Genomic DNA, 27778 nt, shown 5'->3' with positions numbered 1-27778 from the left:
GACAGAGCCCCAGGGACTTAACATGCAGCCCCCCTTGGCGGATGGCGCGCCTGAGCCCCACCGGGTGCCCTTGCCAGCCTTGATCAAGGCCTATGGCCACTTACACCGGCAGCTCTTGGAGGGGCGGCGGGCCCGGATTCTGCCCCACCTAAATCCCTTGCACGTGGACGAGGACTTACCACTGCCCGAGCAGCTGATGACTGAAAAGGAGTTCCGGGGCAACCAGGAGGCTGTGTCCAAGGTCAGAATCGCCTTCAGGTGGAGGGGGCGGTGGCTTGTTCCCCACACGTGGGGAAGACACAAGCCGCGAGAGGATCCACGAGAGACCCACCTGGCTTTGCTAAGACCCCTAGTGAAACTCTGGGCCCAGTCACCTGCCTGAGGCACACCTCCTGGGCTAAAGCTTGGAAGTGGCTGCCTAGGAGGACATGCCGCTGTCCTCCTGGGCTTCCAGCTGTCATTTCTGGGGAAATGGCTGTCCCGGGGTGGTGGGAGTGAGGTGGGGGTGGGGAGGGGGTGGGGAGGAGGACTGTTCCAAAGCCACTACATGGCTCCAACCCAGACACTGCAGTCTCCGGTGGAACCTCCCAAATGTCCCCATGGTGACACTCCCAAGTGCATGCCCCAGGTTCAGTGAAGGAGTCCTCTCTACCCATTAAACAGAGCACCAGAAGCAACAGAAAACTTAGATAATAAAAATATAAAAACCTAACGATACTACTTTGAGAGACATCACAATGCTAAAACAAAGGCTGGAAATAATCTGTGCACGGAGAGAATTCATAGGAATGAGAAAGAGGGTGTCCAAACCCAAACCCTCTGCAAAGGCTTTAACATCGGGAGTGGAGAAGTGAAACAGACTATCAGACAAGCTCAGGGGATTCTCTGAGAACTCAGAGAAAAAAAATATAAAGAAACAATAATTATGAGAGAAAAGGTAAGGAGAGATCCAGATGAGCCAATACACATATAAGAGGTGTGGAGAGCAGGAGGAAAGAAATACAGCAGGAAACAATGAAGAAAATCTCCCTGGGCTGAGGAAAGACTGGAGTGAGTGCTCACGTGGAAAGAGATGTGAAGTTCATTGCAAGATTGCAGGGAAGTAAGACCTACACTGTGAATGCCTGCATTCATTGCGAGGATAGGAGCAAAGCTATCCCACACACAAGTGGAAAAGCCTGGGATCCGCTTGAGATCTAGGCTCCTCCAGCCATCAGAAGACCTCGGAGCAAGGTCTACAACTGAGATCATCGATTGGCTGACTGTCCTGTCCTCGTCCCTGTCGCCCCTCAACTGGGGTCTCCATAAGGAAGTCTGAAGAAAAAGCAGAGTGTGCGCCAGGGCTTCGCTGTGCTTTTAGTTGTTCTACTTATTCTGATTTTCAGGTAAAATGGAAGGAGAGCACAGATATTGTGTTTTAGTTTATATTCTGTATAGAACATCCCCAAGATTCAATAGATATGTTTTGTTTTTTTTAACAAAAGTCACCCTAGCATCTCTGTCCCTCAACTGCCGTATTTTCCTCTACAGAGGCAACAAATGTTTCTTGTTTCTTCTGTAGCCTTCCAGAGATATTTTATGCATTTACCAGCACATACTCGAACATGTTTGTCCTCCCTTTGTTACATAGAGGCGTAGACTCCTTCTGCACTTAGTTTTAATTTTTTCTTTTTCTTTTTTTACTCAGTATATTTTACAGATCTTCCCATATCAATGAAGAATTCGCTTCCTTATTCTTTCTTATGGATAGTATCCCATTGGCTAGCTGTCCCCTGATGAAGTTAACCAGTCACCTGTGGATACACATTCAGGTGCCTTATGATTTTCTTTTGGCCTGAGGTTTTTATGATGTATTAGATTGACGGAAGTTAAGTTCTGTAAGGCTCTTAGAGGGAAGGTTGTGATCTAAGAATTCTCTACCCCACCAAACTGATTATGTCCGATAAAGGCAACAGAAAGACATTTTCTTCAGAGTTGCAAAGACTCAGACAGGATGCTTCTCTCTGAGGAACAAGGGAGCACCCTGGCGAACAACAAAAAATCAGAATTTAGGAACCCAAGTAAGAAAGGACGATTAGAATAAATGGGAGCAGTGACTGACGATATACTTTGGAGGTTAATGTGACTGTGTCGCTCAATGAAAATGGCCCATGTCACAATTTTAAAAAATACTTGGCTCAAAAACCTTTCCCTGACTTTCTGGAACATTAAAGAGGAAGACCGCGGCCTTCCAGGCCATTTCAAATCGGGCTCATCTCCCTGTTCTTTTTCTCTCAGACTTGATTTTCAGGCAGGCCCTCTGGTATCTTCGTTGTCACCTCCCGTCACCATCTGCGCTGCTCCGCCCCCCCGCCCCCCCCCCCCCCCCCCCCGCGCCCCCTTCGCCCGGGGAGGCTCTCCGTGCCCGCCAGTCTAAAGCAGCTCTCTCACGGTTCTTGCCGTGACCTGGCACCATGTCCTGGCTATTTGGTGGCTGCCTCCCTCTCCCACGCCGGCCCCTCAGAGCAGGAACCTGTTCAGCCCCCGGTGGCACCAACACGCCCACCGGCGCACCCCTCCGGGATGGGGGTCTTTGCTCCTCGGTTCCGGGGCACCTAGATCAAGGCCCGACAGGGGAGGCGCTCGAGACATATTAATACTTGTCGAACGAATGAAGGAACCTACGTATATAAAAGAACTACCGTAAATTGTTCTGTTTTTACAAAAATTGGGCAGTCATTTTCATTAGCGCCTCCGAAAATAAGTCCATGTGCTTGGAACTTCTCTCTGCAGCTCCTCTGGGTCCCTTTCTCTAATGGACCCCAAAAGTACTAGGCGCAGAAAAAATCTGAAAGGAGGTCCCCAGGAAGGTCGGGCTGGGGTTAGAAGGAAGTCCCCCTGTTGCGGCTATGCTTTCCCAGAATAAAGTGCTATTTCTGTAAGGAGAGGAGTCTCGAAGACCCGAGAGTTTTGCCAAGAGGCGGAGGTAGCTGGATGAATTGTCGCGTGTGAGACTGGGAACGGTTCTCCGTGGGCTGTTCCCCAGACAACCCCCCAGCCCCCCCCAGAGTCCCCGCCCCGCCACACCGCAGCAGAACCCCGAACCACTCCTTTCTGTGTCCCACATTTCCTCACTGCATTCCCCAGACACCCCCACCCCACCACTGATGCCATGCGGGAGGGGGGTTAGTGGAACATTTTAGGCTTGCTCTTTCTATCCCTTTTTAAAAGCCCTGCTTTATTGAGATAATTCACACATCACACAATTCACCAATATAAAGTGTACAGTTCAACGGTTTTTAGTGTATTCACAGAGTTATACAACCAGGACCATAATCATTTTAGGACGTTTCATCATCCAAAAAGAAGCTCCATACCCATTAGCAATCATTCTCCATTTCCCCTCAAACCATCCGCCCAACTCTAGGCAACTATTAATTTACTTTCTGTGTATAGAATTGTCTATTCTGGACCTTTCATAGAAATAGGATCAAACAATATTTAGTCTTTTGTGACTGGCTCCTTTTCCTCAGTATAATATTTTCAAGGTTCATCCCTGTTGTATGTACTTCATTCCTTTAAAAAGTATACATATGTATTTTTTAAAACAGACTTTATTTTTTAGAACAGTTTTCAATAGATCCATAGCAAAATTCAGAGGAAGATGCAGAGATCTCCCATATATCCTCTGCCCTCACACATGCATGGCTTTCCCATTATCAATATTCCCCACTGAATGAAATATTTGGAACAATGGATGAGCCTACACTGACACCCAAAGTCCATAGCTTACCTCACAGTTCACTCTTGGTGTTGTACATTCTATCGGTTTGGACAAAGGTATAACGACATGTATCGTGGTATCATAAAGAATCATTGCACTGCGCTAAAATTTCCCTGTGTTCCACCTGTTCCTCCCTTCAAACCCTCCAAACATCTGGCAACCACTGATCTTTTTCTTGTCTCCATAGTTTTTCCTTTTCCAGCATGTCATATGTTAGGATACATACAGTATGCGGCCTTTTCAGACTGGCTTCTTTCACTTAGTCAGAGTAACTGTACTATTTTGCGTTCCCACCAGCAATGAATGAGAGTTCCTATTACTCCACATCCTTGCCAACATTTGGTGTTGTCAGTGTTCTGGATTTTGGCCAATCAAGTATTTTTATTGTAGTTTGAATTTGCAAATCCTTAATGACACGTGATGTGAAACACCTTTTCACATGCTTATTTGCTATCTGTATATCTTTTTTTGTGAAGTGTCTATTAAGGTTGTGGCCCCATTTTTAAAACATGTTGTTTATTTTCTTATTGTTAAGCTTTGAGAGTTCTGTGTATACAGTTGTCTCTTGGTCTCCTCGGGGAGATTGGTTCCAGGACCCGCTCCCCAATACCAAAATCCATGGATGCTGAAGTTCCTATGTAAAATGGCATAGGATTTGCATATAATCTAGGCACATCCTCTCATAAACTTTAAATCATCTCTACGTTACTTAGAATACCTAACTACATAGCACATATCAGCAACAGCATAACCTTTCTTTTTTTGATCTGTGGTTGAATCAACAGATGGGAACCCCGAAGATGTGAAGGGCCAACTCTATTTTGGATAACAATTCTTTTTTTTCCCCCCCTTTTTCCACCTTCCCCCTGCGTCCTCTGCATTAGGAGCGCTGCGCTCCAACCACCTGAGCCACTGGGCTGGCCCCGAAATTGGGAATTTTGAGTGGTCCACATTTGTTCTTTTTTAAGATTGTTTTGGCTATTGTGCTTCTTTTGAGTTTTCATATAAATTTTAGGATCAGCTTGTCAATTTCAGAAAGAAGTCAGCTGGGATTTTGATGGGATAGTATTGAATCTGCTGATCAGTTGAGAGAGTATTTATCTTAAAAATGGTAAGACTGCTAATCTATGAACATAGATGTTTTGCCATTTACTTAGGTAGTTTTAAATTTCTTTCAACAATGGTTTGTAATTTTCAGAGTATAAATTTTACACTTTTTTTGGTTAAATTTATTTCTGTTTCGATGCTTTTGTAAATGGAATGTTTTCCTTATTTTTTCTAGATTGTTCATTGCAAATGTAGAGAAATACAATTGACTTTTAAAGCCCTGATCTTGTATTCTGCAACCTGCAATTCATTCAGTCTATCTTTTTTTCAGGTCCCATTTCAAGTTCTGACCGGACACCAGCACATTGTGAGTTCCTGTCACTTCTGTGTGGATGACACAAAGCTCCTCAGTGGCTCCTATGACTGCACCGTGAAGCTGTGGGTAGGTGGCCCTGTGTAGGTGGAACCGAAACATCCTGTAAACTTATGTCACCTCTTGTGGAGAGTTCCCCCACACTGAGTTTCCAGGCACTCAAGGATCACACAGATTTGGAAAGGCCTTTCTGAGCAAAGTGTAGGGAGGAAAAGCAACGTGAGGGTTTACACTAGTGTCAAGTCACCAGAGAGAGATGAAGTCAGTGTAGCTGCTGTTAGCCTATTGATTTGGAAACAGTGGGAGCAGGGGATGGAGACCACTGGATTGGAAGCTCCTCATCTTTTGTTGGAGGGTCGAGGGTCCCAGCTGTGACTAGGGCCTAGCTGAGGGGTCTGAGCTGTGTAATCTCTTTGGATATCCTTCTCATTTAGAAAAATGAGTTCTATCCACAGGGATGGTATGGCCAAGCCTGGTGATCACAGAGGACAGAAAAGTGGCCAGGCTTGGCACCTGTCCGTGAGGGGTGGTTAGGAGAGGCAGACTGAGCACGGATCAGCGCCCCAGGGTGCAGGAAGTAGGGCCACAAGGAATGGGGGTGCGATGGTCAGCAAAGGTTGCAGAGAGGCGGTCACCGAGAACTCTTTGAAGCCTTCTGGGCATAGTCAGCAGGCCCTGGGAGACCTGTTTGGGGGCATTGCTCGCCAGTCAGGAGTAGGTAAGGAAGGAGCAGGGATGGGGGGTGGCAATCAGGGGCCAGGCCACGGATGACCATGTGGCTGGGGCCAGGCTCATGGGGGAGGAGAGTGAGTTCTGAGTTTTGTCATCTCCTCTGGCTTCAGGGTCAGGAGGGAGACAGGGTGGAATGAGTCAAGGCTGGTTCCTGGGTTCCGATTCAGGTAACCGGATGGAGGATACGCCTTTACCCTCCAGATGACCTTGGAGGAGCTGCTTCTGTGTCATAAGTGGGTACCAAAGCCAGGCAGACTAGGCAGGAGGGTTTGGGGACTGTCCAAGTGGTTCAGGCCCCCACATTTGGGGCCCACTAGCTGTGCGACGCTGAGCGGCTACATGACCTGCTGGGTGGGGAAGTCCTTGCCCCTTTTGAACTGATTGACAGTCATAGGACCATGCAGTTCTCATAACTCGTTGTAGAGAAGCTCAGGGCTGATGTTGAACTCAGGTCACAACCTCAGTCCACGCCTCCGTGACCTCTCGCTCACTCTCCCTCTCTCCTGTTGATTTAAGGACGCTGCGGATGGATCTATCATTCGGGATTTTGAGCCCCGGACCAAAGCGCCTGTTGTAGAGTGCAGTGTCACGGCCGACAGCAGAAGGTGACCTGTTCTTCATTTTACGTTGGTCAGGAAAAGTGAGAGTGAAGAGGCCGGCCAGGGTATAGCACGCCTGCGGGCGACAGTGTAGTAAAAACAATATGGGCGTTTAACTTCCATGGAAATGTATCTTATACAGAGGAGAAAGATTGCCATGGAAACATGCCATATAACAAGACAAAGGTACATTTTTATTATTTTACTAGATGTACAAAGGAAAGATTTCAGGATGAAATGAGCTATTAAAGTGGTTTCTTGCAAAAAGATAGACTCATGAGCAGAAGTGATGGCTCTAGCTGTAGATAGATAGCTCCTTAGAATAAGATGGTCAAGTATAGAGCAGAAGAGATGATACCTTTAAAGGCCATAAACATGAAAGAACGTGCTTGGATGGCCGAGGGAGTGGGGAAGAGCATGGTGCTGTAGTGCTTTTGTGTTAGATTCTCTTTGTTTCCAGTGAGAACCCACCGCCTTCCAGGGAGGCTCATGAAGCATCTTTAGAGAGATTCCAGTATTATTTGCAATCTCGGTCTTAAATTATCAAAAATTTCTATGGGGAAATCATATGCATAACTGTCTCTGTCATGAAGACCCTATGCTTGTCGTTTTATTTCCAGAATTATCGCAGCAGCCTACGACAAAACACTGAGGACTTGGGACCTTGAAACAGGCAAGCTGCTGGTAAGTATGTCTTGACTGGGCTTTAGGGAGCCTTGGGCTGGGTGTGGAAAAGAAGCCAATTTTCCAGGAAACAATTTTCTTGGGGACCCAAGATGATGGAGGGTGGACATCTGGGTAGGAAAGCTTTCCAGAGCGAGCAGAAGGAGGGCTTCTACTTGATGGATGGGAGGGATGGATACAAGGAAACAAGTGGGACAGGGCCAGAGGGCTGGGGCAGGGACATGGCATTTCAGGCTGAGAGAAAGCGCTCGTCCCTTGTGGGGTGTTTGGATTTGATGAGGCAGGAAGTAGCGCTGAGATCATGGGACAAAGGCCCTGTAGCCAAAGCATGAGGGTTCTGGCCTGTCCCAATCCGTTCTCCATCTTAGAGGGGCCACGACCCATCCATCCAAACTGCCCCGAGACCCCCTCTGCCTCCTGCCTCCAGCCCAGGCAGCCCCCACCCCGCTCAGGTGCCTCTTCACCATCTCTTGTCCCATCCCTGCGGCCCTTCCCCCAGCAACTCCTCATCACCAGTCTTCTCCCTTCCCCCTCTTTCCTCTCCTTAAATAAACAACCTTTCTCTTAGTGCAAAGATCAATTTACATTCATTGTAAAATATTTTTAGAAAGACAAGATAAGCCAAGATTAAAAAACAAAAACCTTAAGACAACCCCCAGAGATTTTAGTTAACATCTTGCTGTCTCTTTTCCTGTTTACACACGGTTACATATGAACACAGGCAAGTCTGTTCTGTTAACAACATAGTATCATTTATACATACTTCCTGGATCCTGACTCTTCTCTCACTTAACAACAAATGCTGAATCAGTACACAAGAACATCATCTTTTTTAATGGACACGGATTCCAAGGGATGAGTAGGTCATGCCGTATTTCACCATTCCCTGTTGTAGGACATTAAGGCTGTTTTCACTTTTCTCTACCATAAACAATGATACAATGAGGAAAGTTTGCATATAATTTTTTATACACTTGCTCCAATAGTTTTGGCTATATAGCTGGATTTTATTGCTCATTTGGTATAGACACATGGTGCTTTTAAAATTAACCTCCCATAATCTGTGCCAACTCATACCCTAGGCACTGGAGGAGAGCCCACCGTCTCCCACCCTCACATGCCAGCTATCAAGGTGAAAAATGAGACTAGCATTGATTATGCCTGACTTGGAGCATGTTTTCAAATGTTTATTTCATCTCTTGTAACTTTCCTGCTCTTGTCTCTAGCCAGCTTTTCTATTTGGGATCTTTCTTTCTCTTCTTTAAACTTGTTTTAGTACTTTGATTTATTTTTCTTGCACAGGCCATCCATGCCACTTGCCAACTATCGGGCTGAATTAATTATCCACTACTGCTTGACAAATGACTCCAAATCTTAGCAGCTTCAAACAATATACATTTATTATCTCACACCGTTTCTGACAGTCAGAAACCTAGGAGCAGCTTAGCTGGGTAGTTCTGTCTCAGGTCCCTTGTGAGGTCATAGTTAAGATGTTACCTGGCGGTATAATCATCTGAAGGCTCAACTAGGGCAGAAGGATCCCCTTCCAAGATGGCGTACTCACCTGGCTGTTGGCAGGAGGCCTCAGTTCGTCTCCACATGAGTCTTTCTAGAGGACTGCTTGAGTGTCCTCAGGACATGGCAGTTCACCACCTCCCACCCACCCCTCTCCTGCATAATCCAAGGGAGAGCGAGGAGGAAGCCATGGTTTCTTCTGTGACCTAGTCACACACTGTCACTTCTGCTATATTCTATTCATTAGAAGCGAGTTACTACGTCGAACCCACACGCAACAGGCAGGGAATTTGGCTCCATCTTCTGGAAGGAGGACTGTCAGAGAATTGGGGGGCATATTTTAAAACTGTCACAATGGCAATATCATGATTTATAACACAGAGACTGTTGAGTAGCTCGTTGTCCCCTTCTTGTGGTTTGGTGCCAGGCTTCCCTAGGAGACTGTGAGCTGCCTGAGGGCCTGGGGCTGTAGTGTCTCGTCTACAGTGCCAGGCAATAACCACTTGTTTACCAAAATGAACAGCTGGCCATTCCTAGAACCTTGCTGTCAGTTCCGCTGGGTTTTCTCCCTCTCCTCATTCATCTGTCCTGGACACAGACTAATTAAGTACATTTCTTAAATAAGTTAATTAAAACCAAACAAACTTGAAAATTCAGGGTTTTTTGCACTAGCCCATTATAAGTGCTCAATGGCCACATGTGGCCAGTGGCTAGCATAGTGGACAGTGCATAGATGGAACATTTTCATTATCACAGAAAGTTCTACTGGACAGCTGGGCTAGAGAGAACACAACCTTTTGATTGTTGCCCTATTTCAGTGGAAAATCAGTCATGAAAACTTCATAGTCTCCTGTCAGTTTTCTCCTGATGGTAAATACGTGGTCTCTGGCTTGGATGTGGATTGCGGAATCTGTATCACAGATGCAGAAAGCGCCACGACTGTGTCACACGTCAAAGGTGAGTTCCCTGCTCTGTTCTGTCTGCCACGGTAACAGCCGCTTGTCATTGGACTGACTGTGATGTTTGATTGCTTTATTTGCTGAAACTATAATGGCCTGAGCCACATAATTCAAGATGAGACACTGATTGATAAAACCACAGGCAGTTAAAACTAAGACTGGTCCTCATCAGTTAAACTTTTCCGTTCAGTCTTGTGCTTGTAACAAGTGAAACAATGTTCTGCTCACATAGACATTTAAAGCCCAATCTTATACTGAGTGGGGCTCAGCCTGCTTGACGTTCTTTTTCTTTTTTTTCAAAAAGATTTTATTGGGGAAGGGGAACAGGACTTTATTGGGGAACAGTGTGTACTTCAGGACTTTTTTCCAAGTCAAGTTGTTGTCCTATCAATCTTAGTTGTGGAAGGTGCTGTTCAGCTTCAAGTTGTCCTTTCAGTCTTAGTTGTGGAGGGCGCAGCTCAGCTCCAGGTCCAGTTGCCATTGCTAGTTGCAGGTGGCACAGCCCACCATCCCTTGCGGGACTCAAGGATTGAACTGGCAACCTTGTGGTTGAGAGCCCACTGGCCCATGTGGGAATAGAACCAGCAGCCTTCGGGGTTAGGAGCATGGAGCTCTAACCGCCTGAGCCACTGGGCTGGCCCCTTGACGTTTTTATTTGTATTTTTTAAAGTATAAAATTAATAATTATTGTATGTCAATTTCCTGATTGTGCTACTCTATGTCATGCAAGATGCTACCATTGGGGAAAACCGGGCATATAGGGTCTCTCTGTGTTATTCTTACAACCGCACGTCAGTTGACAGTTATCTCAAAATAAAAAGTTAAAAAAATACATAATGTTTGTAAAAAATTTTCGTAAGTATGTAAAGCCAAAAGTGAAAGGCAGCTCTACTTGTCCTGTCTCTTCCCCGGAGGTGCCTGTTACTAACAATATGTTGCTGGGTAGCTTTTCTGAACTGTGTGTGTGTGTGTGTGTGTGTGTGTGTGTGTGTGTGCGCGCGCGCGCGTGCAAATACACACACAATGCTACTTCCCATATGTGTTTAGGTTTATTTTTATCAACACGGAACCATGATATGTGCCGTGCTACTTTCCATATATGTTTAGGTTTATTTTTATCAACATGGAACCATGATTATGTGCTGTGCCCCACAGCTTGCATGTTTCCCTTACTGGGTCACCTCCTGCTCTGTGTCCTCACGCTCCAGGTTCTAGCTGCTCACCACGCTTCTCCATGTCCCGTCCCACCTCCAGGCCATTGTACATGCTTTCCTTCTGCCTGGAGCATTCTTCCTGTTCTGCTTCTGTTGCTAATTTTTCCGGCCCTTCCTCAACCTCTCAGGGCTGTGCCAGGCTTCTCCTTGCCAGCCTTGACATACCTTGCCCTCCTCTCACGGCCCCTGGCATGCTGTGGGTCGTTGCCTGCTCAGCGGGGACGGAGTGGTTTGATGGGGCTCCTTGTTCACAGCCTGGCACGTGGTAGGCACTGAGGAATGTTGGTGTGAGTGAATAGTCCCTAGTGAAAACCAGAATTGTGTTTCCAGAATAGGGTCACTGTCGGGGGAGTCGTGTGAAGCTTGTGACTTGGAATGTGGAATGTGTCTAACGAGTCACCTTCTCTGTGCCTCAGGTCATCACAAAAGCTCAATCACCGCTTGCTGCTTTGACTCTGACAGCCAGAAGGTGGCTTCCGTCTCGTTGGACAGGAGCGTCAAGATCTGGGATGTTACATCCCAGACCACACTGCTCACCATTGCCAAGTGAGGAGGGCTCCTGGGAGGCTGGAGCATCCTACAGCAGGGGGATGGGCGGGGGCCCCATCCACGCCCTCCTGGATTTGGCCTGCACACCTTCAGCTTTTGAGCCAGCATCCACAGGGGGCATCTCCAACTTGGTCATGGGTGCTGAGAGGAGGCTGGATAGGGAGAAAGGAAAGCAGGATGGCAGGCAGCTGTGGCCTGTGGGCTGGGCTGGGCTGGGCCTCAGGTGCATTTGTTTCAATGTGAGCCAACACTGGAAAATATTGTGCAGAGGCCCCCTGCCAAAATGCGACTTTCTAGTGTCTCCTGCAAAATGGGAAGATCTGATTATCCAGAGCCTGCAACGGTCAACTTGTAGGTGGCCACCACCAGAGGGGTGGCCAGTCCTGTCCAGCGGGCCCTGGAATCAGAATCCCAGAATATGTAAATGCTCTGTCACCCTGCCCGCTCCATTCAATTACAAGCCCTGCCGTCCTGGGCCAGGCTTCCCATGGGAGTCTGGCCAGACATTAAAGGTGTGCAGGTTCCTATCCTGTGTGACCTCGGACCTCAGTTTCCTTGTCTGCAAACTGGGCAGAGGTGAGGCCTAAGATACAACATACGAAGGCCCATAGCACAGGCCCACGGTGGGTGCCCAGCATGTGCTCTGTTACTGAGAGTGACTCCCAGGGAAAGCTGGTTTGGGAGGGGCTGTGGGTGCCCCCTCTGCCCCAGGGAGGCCTGCACTGCTCCTTAGAGAAGCTCTGTGGTGGAAGTGACAGGGGTGAGAGCAGCAGAGGTGTCCACAGCTCCAGCTGTGAGCAAGTGTGGTGATCCTCTCCATTCTGTTGCCCCAATGGGAATGGAAACAAAAATAAGAGAAATGTCTATTGGTATTTTTGATTGACCTGAAGTTAAGATTTTTCCGGAAATGTAGCTTTCAGCAAGAAAATATCGAGGCAAGGATTTTCAGTGCTATACGACAGGGCTGGCTTCATGGTTTATACCCTCTCAGGTCACACTGGGGCCCACACTCAGAGGGGCCCCACACTTGATGTAATGCTCTGAGGTCAATGTCCTGAAATTCTTAGTTTTTAAATATGGACCTTGCATGTTTTTATTTCAAAAATATGTGATTTACTTTTTAACAACATAAAGCATACAACACATGCTTTGTACTTAAAAAAGTACAAAAGAATATGTAGTAAAAAATCTCTCTCTTGTAACCACGCAGTTTTCCCAGAAGCCATCACTTTTTCCCCTTTCTTTCTTTCTTTCTTTCTTTCTTTCTTTCTTTCTTTCTTTCTTTCTTTCTTTCTTTCTTTCTTTCTTTCTTTCTTCTTTAACAGCTTTATTGAGGTGTAATTCACACACCATACAATTCACCCATTTATAGTGTATACTTCAGAGGTTTGTGGGATATTAAATTATTATTTTTTAAATTGCCATTTTAACCATTTGTAAGTGAATTCACTGATAATAATTACATTTGTAATATTGTACAACCAAAACCACTATCTATTTAAAAAACCCGTTCATCATCCCAAACAGAAACTCAGTACCCATTAAACAATAATTCCCCATTCCCCTAACCCTAACTTCTATTCTTTCTGCCTCTATGAATTTGTTCATACTAGATATTTCTTTCTTTTTTTTTTTTTTTTAAATTTATTGGGGTGACAATTGTTAGTGAAATTACATAGATTTCAGTTGTACAATTCTGTATTACATCATCTATAAATCCCATTGTGTGTTCACCACTTTTTTTTTAATTAAAGTTTATTGGGGTGACAATTGTTAGTAAAGTTACATAGATTTCAGATGTACAATTCTGTAATATGTCATCTATATACCATATTTCCCTGAAAATAAGACCTAACCAGAAAATAAGCCCTAGCATGATTTTTCAGGACACTTGTAATCTAAAATAAGCCCTACCATATTTTCCCCAAAATAAGACTGGGCCTTATGTTAATTTTTGTTCCAAAAGACGCATTAGGGCTCATTTTATATTACGAGCATCCTGAGAAATCAGGCCAGTGCTTATTTTCCGTTTAGGTCTTATTTTCGGGGAAACATGGTATCACATTGTGTGTTCACCACCCAGAGTCAGTTCTCCTTCCATCACCATATATTTGATCCCCTTTACCCTCATCTACCATCCCTCTTCCCCCTTACCCTCTGGTAACCACTAAACTATTGTCTGTGTCTATGAGTTTTTGTTTCTTCATTTGTTTGTCTTGTTCTTTTGTTGTTTTCAGTTTTATATACCACATATCACACCACAGTTTTATATACCACACACCACACCACATCTACTTTTTCTGTTTGAGTTACTTCACTTAGCATAATAATCTCAAGATCCATCCATGTTGTTGCAAATGGCACTATTTTATCTTTTCTTATGGCAGAATAGTATTCCATTGTATATATATACCACAACTTCTTTATCCATTCATCTATCGAAGGACACTCTGGTTGTTTCCATGTCTTGGCCACCATACATAAAGCTGCAATGAACATTGGAGCACATATGTCTATATGGATAAGTGTTTTCAGATTTTTGGGGTATATACCCAGCAGAGGGACTGCTGGGTCATATGGTAATTCTATTCTTAATTTTTTGAGGAACCTCCACACTGCCTTCCATAGCGGCTGCACCAGTCTGCATTCCCACCAACAGTGTATGAGGGTTCCTTTTTCTCCACAGCCTCTCCAACACTTTTTACTATTTGTCTTGTTGATGATAGCCATTCTAACTGGTCTGAGGTGATATCTCATTGTGATTTTTATTTGCATTTCTCTGATGATTAGTGATGCTGAGCATTTTTTCATATCATACTAGATATTTCATATAAGTGGAATCATGCATTATTTGTCCTTTTGCATCTGGCTTATTTCATTTAGCATAATTTTTTAAGGGTTACCCATGTTATAGGAGGTATTATTATGAATGAACAAAATTCCATTGTATGTATGTATCACATTTTGTTTATCCATCTGTTGATGGACACTTTAAAAAAATCTTTTAGCTATTGTAAATAATATTGTAATTTGCAATTGGCATACAAGTATCTGTTCAAATCCCTGCTTTCAATTCTTTTGGCTATATACTTAGGAGTGGAATTTGTGGATCAAATGGTAATACTATGTATAGCTTTTTGAGGAACTGGGACCTTGCATTTTAATTTTGCACGGGGCCCTGCAATTTATATGCCTGGTCTTGCTAGAGGATTTTGAAAATTCATTATTTCAACTGATTGTGAAGCTTGCGAGAAGTAAACATAAGTACTTTGTTATAATTTTTTTTTTTGCTTCACTGTCCAACATAATTTATAAAACTCAAGAGGAGAAGGAAAGTATTACATTTACCCATACCTTTTTTTTTTTTTTTTTTTTACCCATACTTTTGCTTACCATGTTCTGTCTTCCTTTCTGAAGCTCCAAGTTTCATTCTTTTACTGTTTTCTTTCAGTTTAGAAAAACTTCCTTTAGTCGTTCTTTTAGGGTAAGTCTGAGGGCAATAAAGTCTCTTAATTTTTCTTCATCTGAAAATGTCTTGATTTTCCCTTCATTCCTGAAGGATATTTTTGTTTGATATAGAAATCTGGGTTGACCATTTTCTTTCTCTTTCAGTATTCGAAAACTGTCATGTCACTTTCTCTGGCCTCCATAATTTCTGATGAGAAATACACTATCATTCAAATTGTTTTCCCCTTATAGGTAGGGTGTCATTTCTCTCTTGTTGCTTTCAAGAATTTTTCTTTGTCTTCAGTTTTCAGAAGTTTAATTATGATATATTTGGTGTAGATTTCTTTGAGTTTATCCTATTTGGAAACACCTAGTTTTTTTTTTTTTTAATCTATAGGTTTATGTCTTTTGCCAAATATGGTAAAATTTCAGGCATAATTTCTTTGATTACTTTTTCAGCCCCACCCTGTTTCTCCTTTCCTTTGGGAGCTCTGATGAAACAAGTGTTTGGCTATTTTGTTGTAGTCCCACAGGTTCCTGAGACTCTGTTCTTTTTTTTTTTTTAATTCTATTTTTTGGATAGGTTAATTTATATTGTCTGCCTTCATATTCACCAATGCTTTCCTCTGTCCTCTCCACTGAGTTTCTAATTTTGATTACTGTATTTTTCAACTCTAAAATTTTCATTTGATCATTCTTTGTATCTTCTATTTCTTTGCTGAGGCTTTCTATCTTTTTGTTTGTTTCAAGCATGATTATAATTGTCCCTCAAAACACTTTTATGATGGCAGCTTAAAAATCCTTGTCAGATAATACTAAGATCTATGTCATCTTAGTGTTGGCATCTGTTGATTATTTTTCTCATTTATGTTGAAACTGTGTTTCCCCGAAAATAAGACCTAGCTGGACAATCAGCTCTAATGCGTCTTTTGGAGCAAAAATTAATGTAAGACCCGGTATTATGTTATGTTATATTATATTATATTATATTATATTATATTATATTATATTATAATATTAAGACCCAGATCTTATATTAATTTTTGCTTTCAAAGACACAGTAGAGCTGATTGTTCAGCTAGGTCTTAGGGAAACATAGAATTTTCTGGCTCTTAGTGTGATGAGTGATTTTCAGTTCTGTCCTGGACCTTTTGGTTATTCCATTACAAGACTTTGTCTTACTTAAATCTTTTGTTTTAACATGCCACCTCATTACAGCCTGGCAAGGGTGGCAGTCTAGGCTCCCCTCTTGGCTTTTGCTCACAGGGATGGGGATAAAACTGAAGTTTCCTCCCCAAGATATTTGGCTGGACTAAGGTGGGTATTGTCTAAAAGTGTTCTGTTTTGTTAGGCTCTCCCTTTGGCTAGGGAGAACAGCTTTACTTGGAGGCCTTTTTTGTTCCCTATTTTTTTTGGGGGGGGGGTTATGAGCTTTCCCAGCACTCAGTACAGGATATATGAAGCAAAAAGAAAACCCTAGGGACACACAGCATGCCATCCTTTGGTCCCAAGAGCCCTAGCTGGTCCTCCTTCTTCTCTCTACCTGTCAGAGTCTTCTGCTCGCTTTATAAATGCCCAGCGTTGTTAGCTGTCCTTAGCAGGAGGAACAGAGTGAAGAGCATTGACTTCATCTTGTCCAGATATGCAAGTGCAATGTAGGCATTTCCCCCAAACTTTTGTACTCAGTAAAATGGTCTTTTGAGAGAAGACCATTTGAAATAGTCTTTATTTGAAATGAGAGGCCATCCTGGAAAATAGAGATAGCCCTGGTTTAAACTCCAATGACAGTGCCTGGATTCTGGAGAGGTTTTTTTTATTTTTATTTTATTTTATTATCTATCTCCAGGTTTAAACCCCAATGACAGTATCTGGATGGTGGGATGGTTCTTAGCCCAACAGGCACAGAGATTTGGAAAGCTTTACCATGGACACTCCTGGAAAGTTGACTTTTTTTTTTTGCCTTTGATCTTACTCAGTTTGTGCATTTCAAAGAACTGAAACACAGTCCACAACTCTGACCAGAGCTATAGAAAACAGTAGTACTCATCCTTTTCCTCAGGTAAAATGATTGATTTTATGATCCAGGCTACACAGAAATGCTCATTTATGTTTGTAGCTTCACTTGAAAATTCTGTTTATAGCAGGAGATGAGAATCATGGCGGAATTACTTTGAGGAACAAACAAACCAAAAAGCAGCAAAATACTGACAGATTTTTTTTTTCTTTTCAAAAAAAGGAGACATTTAAAAATTGAGACTGGATAACCCAAAACTCTATTATTAATAATTAACTGCACACCATTGATACATGCCTTAATGACACTGAAGACAGATGAGGAGAGAGGGAGAGAAAAAGAGAGAGCAGATGGGGTGAAGAGAAGTAGGAGTAAGTGAGAGAGGGGTGGGAGAGGAGAGCAGAGGGGAAGCAGCGAAGCCTCCATGTCTCAGAGACAAAGGAGTAGAGTGTGAACAGGAGAGGCCACTTTGTAAGTATGATCCAGCACCAAACCTGAAGGGCTATTAGTTCATTGACCAACACTGACAGCTTTTCCAGCTGCTCTTTTCCCTTAGGCCTCAAGCTGCTCTGAATAGTGCAGTGGTTCTCAACTAGGGGCAATGTCTGGAGACATTTTTGGTTGTCATAACTGGGTGTGAGGGCTACTGGCATCCAGTGGGTAGAGCCCAGGGGTGCTGCCAAACATATTACAATGTACAGGACAGCCCCCTACCACAAAGAATTATTCATCACAAAATGTCAGTATGATTAAGAAATCTTGGACTAGTGTGACCTAGTCAGAGCAATTCATATCTGGATCAGTGATATCTAGGCAGTGATTGAAGGAATGATGTCCATTAGCTCCAATGGCCCTTTCCCTCGTCCCCTCCTCCTTTTATATGTGTCTTCAGATTTTCCAGGGTCGAAGTGCTAATGCGTGTACCCTTCCATCTGTGTTTCAGGGCGCACACCAATGCAATCTCAAACTGCTGTTTTACCTTCAGTGGCCATTTCCTGTGTACAAGCTCTTGGGATAAAACCTTAAAAATATGGAATGTCCATACAGGGGAGTTTCGAAACCGTGGAGCCTGTGTAACTCTGATGAAAGGCCATGAAGGTTCTGTGAGCTCCTGCCACTTTGCCAGAGATAGTGAGTAATAAATACAAAAAAGGATTCTGTATCCATGGGCGTGCTGGGTTAGAGTTCCTCATGTTTCATTCACATGGACTTTCCTTAGTACAGAGAGGTAATTTCCAATGATGCTGACAGTGAAGGTGGATCTATCCATGGGAACAAAAAGCCAAGAGAGGAGATTCGTAGGCACAAGTTTGCAAGTGACAGACACTCAACTCAATGTAGTTTAAGCAAACAAAAGAAATTTGTTAACTCCTGTAATGGGAAAGTTCAGGAGCAGGTCTCACCCTAGGGTTCAGACACTCAGACAACGCCGTCCGAGAGACAACTCTCCTACTCTGCCTCTCAGATCAGCTTTTCTCTGATTTGGTGTTTCTCCTCAAGGAGGCAAAGATGGCCCCTGGTGGTCCAGGCCAACAGCAGTTCTGGTCACTGGCGATTCTGAAGAAAAGAGACACACTCCCTCTGATGGTGACAGCACAAGTCCCAGGGAATATTCCTATTGGCTCAGCTTAGGTCACATGCCCACCTCTGAACCAATCATTTTAGCAGAGGATGAAATGTTCTGCTTGGCCAGTTCTGAGTGACTTGCCTACCCCCCAGAGCTAGACACTAGGGTCAGTACCTTCTGAACCAGAGGGACTGAGGATAGGTGAGGGGTGTTTTCCCATGGGAAATTGGGATGCTATTTCCAGACCAAGGGCCATGGTGCAAGCAGAGGCAATGACAGGAAGCTGCCATGGCAGCTGACCCTAGTGGGGGAAGTGACTGCTCCTGGCACCCAGGAGCCAAATGTTACACTCCTCCATCCTCAAGGAGTGTGTTTATGGTGGGGGTGGGGGTGAGGGGTGGGGGAGCACCCAGCCAGTACACACACATCAGCGCCTGACTTGAGAAATGCTAGGGTGCTTCTGAACAACTTTCCCTCTTCAGAAGCAGCCTTTGTGTACGTCAGACCCCACTGTCCTTGGATTTATTGGGTTCAGAGTTGTACACAGTCAATCATCACTCTTGGCAGATTCTGTACTTGTAAATATGCCTACTGGCTAAAATTTATTTGTAACCCTAAAATGAATACTCTTGACACTTTTGTAAGAGTAAACCCTGAAGTGATTACTCTTGGTCACTCATGGATGTGCGAAGTGCAGCGGACAGTTTGAGTTAGCCTATGCACACGTTCCCAGCTGGAGTTGAACAAGGCGACCCGCTGCCTTCTTGTTTCATCTTTCTTATCATAAACTGTGCTTTTTGTGGTCTACTTAGTGCCACATTTTTGCAATTTGAGCTTCTTGTTGGGGATTTTGCTATTGAAAATGCCCCCTTAGCATAGTGCTGAAGTGTTGCCTGGCATTCATAAACGCAAGAAGGCTGTTCTGTGCCTTCATGAAATGTGTCCAGAATCTCACAGGAACCTAACCCTGTATTTTCCTGAGGAAGATGGTTCAGTTTTTGCTGATTCAGTGTTTGCGACAACATTATGGAATATAATTACCATTAATAATGTAATTGGTTGGGGGTCATTGAACCACCAGGAAGAGGTTTGAGTGTCCTCAGAGTGAGCCATGGAGGCACCTCACAAATGCGTCCTCAGCCCGCTATGACCTCACCACAGGAGGAAGCAGTTGGCTGGGGAAGATGATCCCCTCGAGACTCTTTCATTTTGTGTTGCAGCATCTTTTCTCGTGTCTGGAGGGTTCGACAGGACTGTGGCTATTTGGGATGTAGGAGAAGGCTACCGGAAGCTCTCCTTAAAGGTACCAATGCCTGTATTAGATAGAGGATCTGAGCTTCATTCCTCAGTCATTCCATGCTGGCTGCTGTGGTGGGAATACAGCGGTGGGTGAGACAGACCTAGACGTCTCCTATGCAGCAGACAGCTCTGTAGGGAAGGGCAGACAAGAAACCAACAAACAAATCATCAACACTGATGAGTGAAATGGAGAAAGCACAACAAAGTGACGTGATAGAAACAGGACTAAGCCGCAATGGGTGGGCAGGAAGGGCCCCTCGGAGAAGGTGACCTTTGAGCTCAGAAAGGGATTGCAAGGAAGGACCGGATGAGTGAGGAGCTTGGGGGAAGGCATTCCCGGCAGATGGAAGAGCAAATGCTAAAACTCAGAGCTGGGAAAGTGTTCTAAGGGCAGCAGAAATTACTGTGAAGAAGGCTGAATGCCATAACGAGGCATACACAGGAAGCCGTGGGGCTCCAAAAGGGGGGGTGTCCATTCAGTGCTTTTGGCTGCAAGCACTGAGGAGACTCCATTCAAAGTAGCTCAAAAATAAACAGATGGATTATCAAGCACAGCCAGAATCCAGAGGTTCAGCTTCAACCTCCCTGTGTTTAAAAATCCATTTGACCCCCTATCAGTTTGTTCTGTTCACTTTTCTCCTCTTCTCTCCTCTCTACTCTTCCACCCTCAAATTCCTGTCTTTTTGTTATGCACAGTTTAACCTTCTCTCTAGTTCTCTGTCCTCCTACCAAACCACATTACCTCACCTGGTCCACCTCTTTCCATAAGGGGAAGGCCAAAGAATGGCAACGGTGCTGACACCGAGCCCTGATGTCATTAAGTGTCTGAACCAGCAGTGCTGTCTACCCTCTCTGAGCTCCCTTGTACCTGAGGAAAACAATCCCCCACTTGTTTATGGACCAGTGAATAGGTTTGCATTTACTTGAAGCCAAAAGCCCCCTCACCCATCAGACCCCTGGATTCCCTAGAACAAAGGAAGCAAGCAAAAACCAGCAAGAGGTGGTCTGAGACCAGCTGGGGATATAATCATTTTTTCCCCCATCCTGCTATTTTAAAAACACGTACAGTGCCATGACATACGCATGTATCACAAGCCTTTACACTTTGTATTCCACCTGAAATGTCCTCGGTGGAACTGGGAAGCACAATTAGTTACTCTTAAATGTAAGTAGCGTTGTGTTCTTGAGTTTGTTTTTGTTGTTCTTACGAAAGCTTTTCCTCTAGGTCCTCCTTAAAGTTTATTTTTCTTCAGGGCCATAATGACTGGGTGATGGATGTTGCCGTTAGCAACAACAAGAAATGGATCCTGTCTGCTTCAAAGGTAAAAGTGGCCAACCTTTGAGTGACTTAAACTCTTGCATTTGTGAGAACCAATGATAACAGACGTGCTATTGTCAAGTAAAATTCCTGGGCAGACTCAGTCTGAGGGCCATACCTGGCCAGGTCGTCCCCATCCAGGCAGCTGCCTGGATATATGGAAAGGAGATCTCTCCATCTGCTCATGTGGGGAGTTGCCAGGTATCTCTGTGTCTGCACCACCAACATTTGTGTTTTATTGGAGCAAAGGCGTGGCCAGACTGGTGAGTGAGTGATAAACAAACAGGGGGCCTTGGAGGGGAAGGTGTCAGCTTGTGGATAAGCAGCAGAGACCACCCTGTGAGGTCCCAGGTGGGTCTCCTATCCCCACCTCACTACATCCTGAAATTCCTGTGCCAATGGCACATTACTAGCCCAGGATATCCTGAGGCTTGTCCCAGGTGTGAGCACTGAGAAGTGGGGTCTCACCTTGCCCTCCACCTTTATTAGAGCCGTGTAATTCTCTAGGCTGGGGGTTTCTAGGGCTATGAGACCAGGGGCAAGACTCTGCCTACCATGACCAACTTGTTAGGGAGCCAACCTGAGATACCGCTGCACCTGACCAAAAAGCCATAATAATATATATAACACATAATAAAAATTCTATGGCTGCATTATTATTTTAATTAAAAAACATGACAGTGATTGTCAATTATATCTCAATAAAGCTGGAAAAAAGTAAAAATATAAAACAAAATATGCAAAATGAGTGTTTATTTGAAATTATGTCGTATTCTGTATCTTTTACTTTTCTATCACATAAATGTTATTATTTAAATGAAACAATAGGACTAGTTAACTGCAGCTATTAATAGTAACTAATAGTAGAACGAATTAAACAAATATATTTAAGAAAAATAGAAAACTATTTTATAATGTTGCTTTCTGTCCTCTGATACAGCAATTTATTTAGAATTTAAAAAGTCTTTATTGGATATTTAACTTTTATAGGTTATATTATTGTATATTCTTAAGATACGTAAATGTAAGACTTTTTAGAAAAGAGAATATGAATACAATAGTATTGATTAGCTATTGCTTACATTTATTTATATATTTATTTTTCCAGATTTATTGAGATATAATTGACATACAATATTGTGTAAATTTAGTGTGCATAACCTGTTGATTTGATACACTTATATATTATGAAATGATTACCACTATAGCCTGAGCTAACACCTCCTCATGTGACATAATTACCATTTCTTTTTTGTGGTGAGAATATTTAAGATCTATACTCTTAGCAACTTTCAAGTATACAATACAGCACTATTAACTATAATCATTTACATCAAATCACCTAAAATTATTCATCTCATAAGTGGAAGTTTGTATCTTTGACTAACATCTCCCCATTTCTCCCTCCCCCCTAGCCCCTGGCAACCACCACTCTATTCTCTGTTTCTATGAATTTGGTATTTTTAGATTTCACTATTCAGTGAGATCGTAAGTATTGGTCTTTCTCAGTCTGACATATTTCTCTTAGCATAATACCCTTTAGCTCCATGCAAGTTGTCACAAACGGCAGAACTTCCTTCTTTCTCATGGCTGAATAATGTTCATATATATATATATATATATATATATATATATATATATATATGTATATGTATATATATCACATTTTCTTTATCCATTCATCTGTAGACAGACACTTAAGTTGTTTCCATATCTTGGCTATTGTGAATAATGCTGAAATAAATATGGGAGTGCAGGTATCTCTTGCAGTTTGAGTTCAGCTGCAGCTTGTGCCTTGCCTGGGGCCACCTGGAATGAGCCACAAAGCAATCCACGGAAGGCTGTCTTGTATGCCGAACTTAAAGGTGCCTGGGAGAGGCTAAGCTGTGAACCGAGGCCAGTTGCCATTAGTGCCGGGCGTAGGGCTGCTCAGCAAGAGGTACAGGGCATGCCGAGGCCAGATGCTGCTTGTTTGGGTTTTGTGAACATTTGAGAGATTTTAGGAAAGTCTGCAGCATGAGCCAAGACAGACCGTTTGTATGGGAAAGCCACTGGAAGCAGCTTGGGTGGGCCTGCAAGTTATAATGTGTATCAGTACTTCATTTCTTTTTGCTGCTGAATAATATTCATTATATATATATATATATATATATATATATATATATATATATATATATATCACATTTCATATATCCATTCATCAGAAATGGGATTATTTCCACCTTTGGCTATTCTGGATACTGTACTATGAAGATTCATGAACAAGCTTTTATTTGAATACCTGTGCTTTATTCTTTTGGATATATTCCCAGGAGTGGAATTGCTGGGTCACATGGGAACTGTATTCATTTACTGTATTTGAGGAACTGCCAGACTATTTTCCAAAGCGCTGAACACTTTTTTTGCTTTCTAGTGCTAAAGCCTAGGAGGGTTACAATTTCTCCACATTCTTTTGTTTTTTTTAAATTAAAGTTTATTGGGGTGACAATTGTTAGTAACACATCCTTTTTGATTGTAGTAATCCTAGTAGTTCTGAAGTGATGTCTTGTAGTTTTGATTTGCATTTCCCTGATGACTAATGATGTTGAACATCTTTTCATGTGCCTATTAGCGACTTATTCTAGGGGTGCCAAAAAAATGTACACACATGACTTATATTCATTTTTTGTTATTGGTGTATATCGAGTATTACAATTTTAATACAGTTTTTTCCTTTCTTAAAATGTGTATACATATTTTGGGCACCCTCTGTATATCTTTACTTTCTTGATGTATGTCCTTCAAAGCACAAAAGTTTTAAATTTTGATGAAGTCCAGTTTATCGATTTTTCACTTTGTTGCTTATGGTTTGGTGTCAGATTTAAGAAATCACTGCTTAATCCAGAGTCACAAAGATTTACCCCTATGTTTACTTCTAAGTTTTATAGTTTTTCAGTTCTTCTAGTTATAAAAGTAATTCTTCTAGTTTTATAGTTTTAGATCTTCGCACCCTGGTGAAAAATAATTGACCATAAATGTGAGGGTTTACGTTTAAACTCTCATTTCTACTCTATTGACCTATGTTTCTATCCTTATGCCAGAATCACACTATCTCGATAACTGTAGCTTTGTAATAAGTTTTGAAATAGGGAAGTATGAATCCTCCGATGTTGTTTTTCTTGTTCAAGATTGTTTTGGCAATTCTGTGTCCCTTGAATTTCCATATGGATTTTAGGATCTATTAGTGAATTTCTGCAAAGAAGTCAGCTGGGATTTTCATAGGGATTGTGTTTAATCTGTAGATCATTTTGGGGGGGAGGTATTGTCATCTTACCAATATTAAGTTTTCTGATTTATTGAACATGGGATGTTTTTCAATTTATTTATGTCTTCTTTAGTTTTAATAATAATTTTTAGATTTTGGTCTTTAATGTTTGCACTTCTTTTGTTAAATTTATTCCTAAACATTTATTAAATGGAATTGTTTATTTAATTGCATTTTTAGATTTTTCATTGCAAGTATATAAAAATACAACTGACTTTTGTGTATTGATTTTGTATCCTGCAATCTTACTGAGCTTGTTTATTAGTTCTAATAGTTTTTTTAGTGGCTTCCTTAGGATTTTCTATATACTAAGTCATGTAATCTTCAAATAGAGATAGTTTTACTTCTTCTTTTCCAATGGATGGTTTATAGTTCATTTTCTTCCACATTGGTATATTATTGGGAGATGAAAAACTTTTGATTTAGAACTTGCCTGTCTTAGTCCAGATGTGTGAGCCTCAGTTACCATATTGCTTTCACACCCCCTTCTCCACCAAACCCAACCCCAAATGACTTTGCATATTGCACGTATACTTTGTTCTGGTTATTTATCCCCCAAACTAGTTTTACGTGTCTGTTTACCTGTCATTAAACTGAGTTGTATGGCCTTCTTTTCGTGACGTCTGGGTCATGCTGGCATCGCTCTTGTAATTGTTCTCATTTTAATTATCTTAACTCTTCAAAAATGTGATCCCCGTATACACAATGTTAATAGTTCTACCAGTATTATTTTGAAATAAAGCACAGCAGTTAATTCACAGGTAAAATCAAAGGCAGACTTTTAAAACTCACAATTACTGTGCAGTTAAGTTGAATATGTAAGTTACATCATTGGGAGTGAATCACAATAATGGATAATCTATTATCATGACCTGCAAGTTGCGGAAAACAGTGACAGCAGCTGTGGAAGGTGGATCACCTATGCATATCCATTTCACATTAAAAATAGTTTTGCTTTCAGCTCCCATTTTGAGGGCTGCTATATGAGCTTGTACACCTCCCCCCCCCCCCAACTTCCACACCCATTTGCTGAAAACAATGAGGCTTTTTGCACCCTGAAAGGGGTTGGCTGGGATATGGGACTTACAGTGCAAAAGCTGGAAAGGTGCTGGAGAGACGGACACAGTTGGGCACCCTAGCTGTGCTCCTCTACAGGTTGAGGTTCTCCACAGGTAACCTGGATGCAATGCCCCTCCCTGGGTCCTCCCAGCCTAACGAGTCCATTTGGTGACTCCTGGTTTGCTGTTTAACTTGTTTTAGGATACAACCATGAGACTATGGAATATTGAAGCAATTGACCGAATTCCTTTGGTAATTGAGAACAAAAAGGCCCTCGGCTTAAAAGTGGAACAGGTTGGTATCGGGTGAAATTAAGCCCAATGAAGGCTTTCATTGGTTATCGCTACAAATTAATTTACTCTTTGAACAAACATTTATTGGGCAACTGGGGGTAAGACCATGAACAAACAGATTGAAATCCTTGCCCTGAGGGAGCTTTAATTCCAAAAGGGGAGACAAACAATGAATAAAGAAATAAGACAAATAGGTAGTGAGTCACATAGGGATAAATAATTTAGAGAAAAATAACATAAGAAATGGGAATGAAGTGCTGGAGATTACACTATTTTAAAGGGTGGTCAGGGTGGGTAGGCCTCACTGAGAAGGTGACATTTGTTCAAAGACTTGGAGGTGGTGAGGATGTGAGACGTGCAGGTGTTTGGGGGAACTTCCCAAAAGAGGAAATGGCCAGTATGGAGACTCTCAGGCTGGAATGAGCCTGGTGTGTTTGAAGGGTGGAATGAGTGGGGTGCGTGAGGGGCACTGAGAAATGAGGCCAGAGGGAGCACCGGAGGACTGGCTGGGCACAGTTGGACACTGCGTGACCTGCCTATGCTCCAGCTGCAGACCCTCTGGCCAGGCTCCCAGCGCCCCAGTTCCCATAGAAGGGGCTCAGGTGCCTGTGTTTCTCTAGTGGAAATCTTGGTGGTAGAGCGGGCACGTCTTCTGCTTCACCAGGTGCAGCCAGGGCTGGCCGCAGAGGCTATTCTTAGGCAGTGGAGGCCTGTCCCTGCTGGGACCCCTGAGCAGGCACCTGGCTGCCACCTCGAGGGGCTGATGAGTCTATGCTGGGCTGCCTTGAGTTTTCCTTCCCTTGGAATCCTGCAGACTTGTCTCCTCTCCGAAGGTCCAGCTGGGAGCCACTGCTTCTGGGAACGACTCATTTGGGAACAGCACTGTGGGGCAGGGAGGTGAGGGGTGGGGCCCACATGGGCCTCATTTTTGTGGCCAGTGGGTCCTCGTGGCCTTTGTGGCCATGTTGGTCCTCACACCCTGGAAACTGACTAGTGCTTGCCAATGTCCTCCCCTTGCCAGTGGGAGTTGCATCCCCTGAGTCCCGCCCTTCTGGGGTTGGGCCGTGGGTAATTATGCTGTAGAAGAAAGAAGTTTTAATAAAAGGGCTAGATTTCCTCAGAGGCCGGGTTTCCCAGAGGGCCTGTCCCTGGCAGGGTTTGCCTTGCCTCTCCTGCAGGTCTTAGTGTCCTGCAGTGGGCCAGGGTGGTAAAGCACAGGGGCTTGGAGAGCCAGGGCAGGAGCATGCCACCTTACAGGCTCGTCTCAGGGGACCGTGCTGTGGTGGGAACCCCTGAGCGAACTCTGCCCACTGCCTGACAGCCCACCCATGGTGTCGCTCACTTGTTTGTGGGAAGCAGAGTGGTGAGTGAGCTGTGCCACAGTACCCACTGTTCTCTGTGCTTTGGCCAGAAACAGGCTCAGAGATGGAGAAGGATGCACCTTCATCATCCAGTAAAAATCCCTGCTTTGTTCAGAAACCCTGCCTACTTGCTTCTCATGGTTCTGTAAATGTGCGGTGTCCCCAGGATGTCGGGGAGTTAGGATAGCCCCTCAGCCCCACAGTCCTGCTCTGCACAGAGCAGAGGATGGGGTTAGACACCCACCCCTTGTCCTCTCCACAGACAAGTGGCTTACCACTTCTGCCCCCAGAACCTCCATGGCGGGGGACATGAGCTGGCAGTACCTGCATAGCTTTGGGGAGGAAGAGAGGGAGAAGCCTGTGCTCATTCTCTCAGTGGCCCGCAATTTCCACCCTTGTAGGGGTGACACTCCACAGAGGAGAGGCAGCGCTCACCTTGATCTAGCCCAAGGTGATTGGATCAGGTAGAAGAATTCTAACTGCATGCCTTGCTCCCCTCTGACCAGGACCTCCTTTCTGCTCTTTTTAAATATTTCATGTCAGTGTGAAGAATGTGACAGGCCTTTCTCCATCTACGAAAGTGACATCTTTTCTGAAACAGTCACCAAATGTGTGTTCTGCCGGATGGATGCAAAAGACGTGTCAGCAGAGGCCACATCATCATTAGAAGAGAAGGATTAA

General features: G+C 43.6%; 1 protein-coding gene across 1 annotated transcript; it reads left to right on the top strand.

Annotated features, from left to right (window-relative positions):
• The first annotated feature begins 22 nt into the window (after positions 1–22).
• On the top strand, positions 23–27778 carry WDR88 (WD repeat domain 88). The gene is made up of 11 exons (XM_019742640.3): positions 23–241; positions 5142–5252; positions 6432–6520; positions 7135–7198; positions 9532–9670; positions 11303–11432; positions 17840–18027; positions 19684–19766; positions 21016–21084; positions 25645–25737; positions 27641–27778. Exons 1-11 carry the CDS (start codon positions 23–25, stop codon positions 27776–27778), a joined length of 1323 nt encoding a protein of 440 aa, XP_019598199.3.

The sequence above is a fragment of the Rhinolophus sinicus genome, chromosome 8 (genome assembly GCF_057876585.1).
Source record: "Rhinolophus sinicus isolate RSI-liver-muscle chromosome 8, RSI-T2T, whole genome shotgun sequence".
NCBI classification, from domain to species: domain Eukaryota; kingdom Metazoa; phylum Chordata; class Mammalia; order Chiroptera; family Rhinolophidae; genus Rhinolophus; species Rhinolophus sinicus.
Note: the sequence above shows the minus strand (reverse complement) of the source record. Positions and strands in the feature narration are given on the sequence as shown.

Coding starts and splice junctions, on each gene's coding strand:
- WDR88 (XM_019742640.3), top strand. CDS start 23: ATGCAGCCCCCCTTGGCGGATGGCGCGCCTGAGCCCCACCGGGTGCCC. Junction 11,433..17,839: donor ACACTGCTCACCATTGCCAA/GTGAGGAGGGCT, acceptor TCTGTGTTTCAG/GGCGCACACCAATGCAATCT. Junction 19,767..21,015: donor ACCGGAAGCTCTCCTTAAAG/GTACCAATGCCT, acceptor ATTTTTCTTCAG/GGCCATAATGACTGGGTGAT.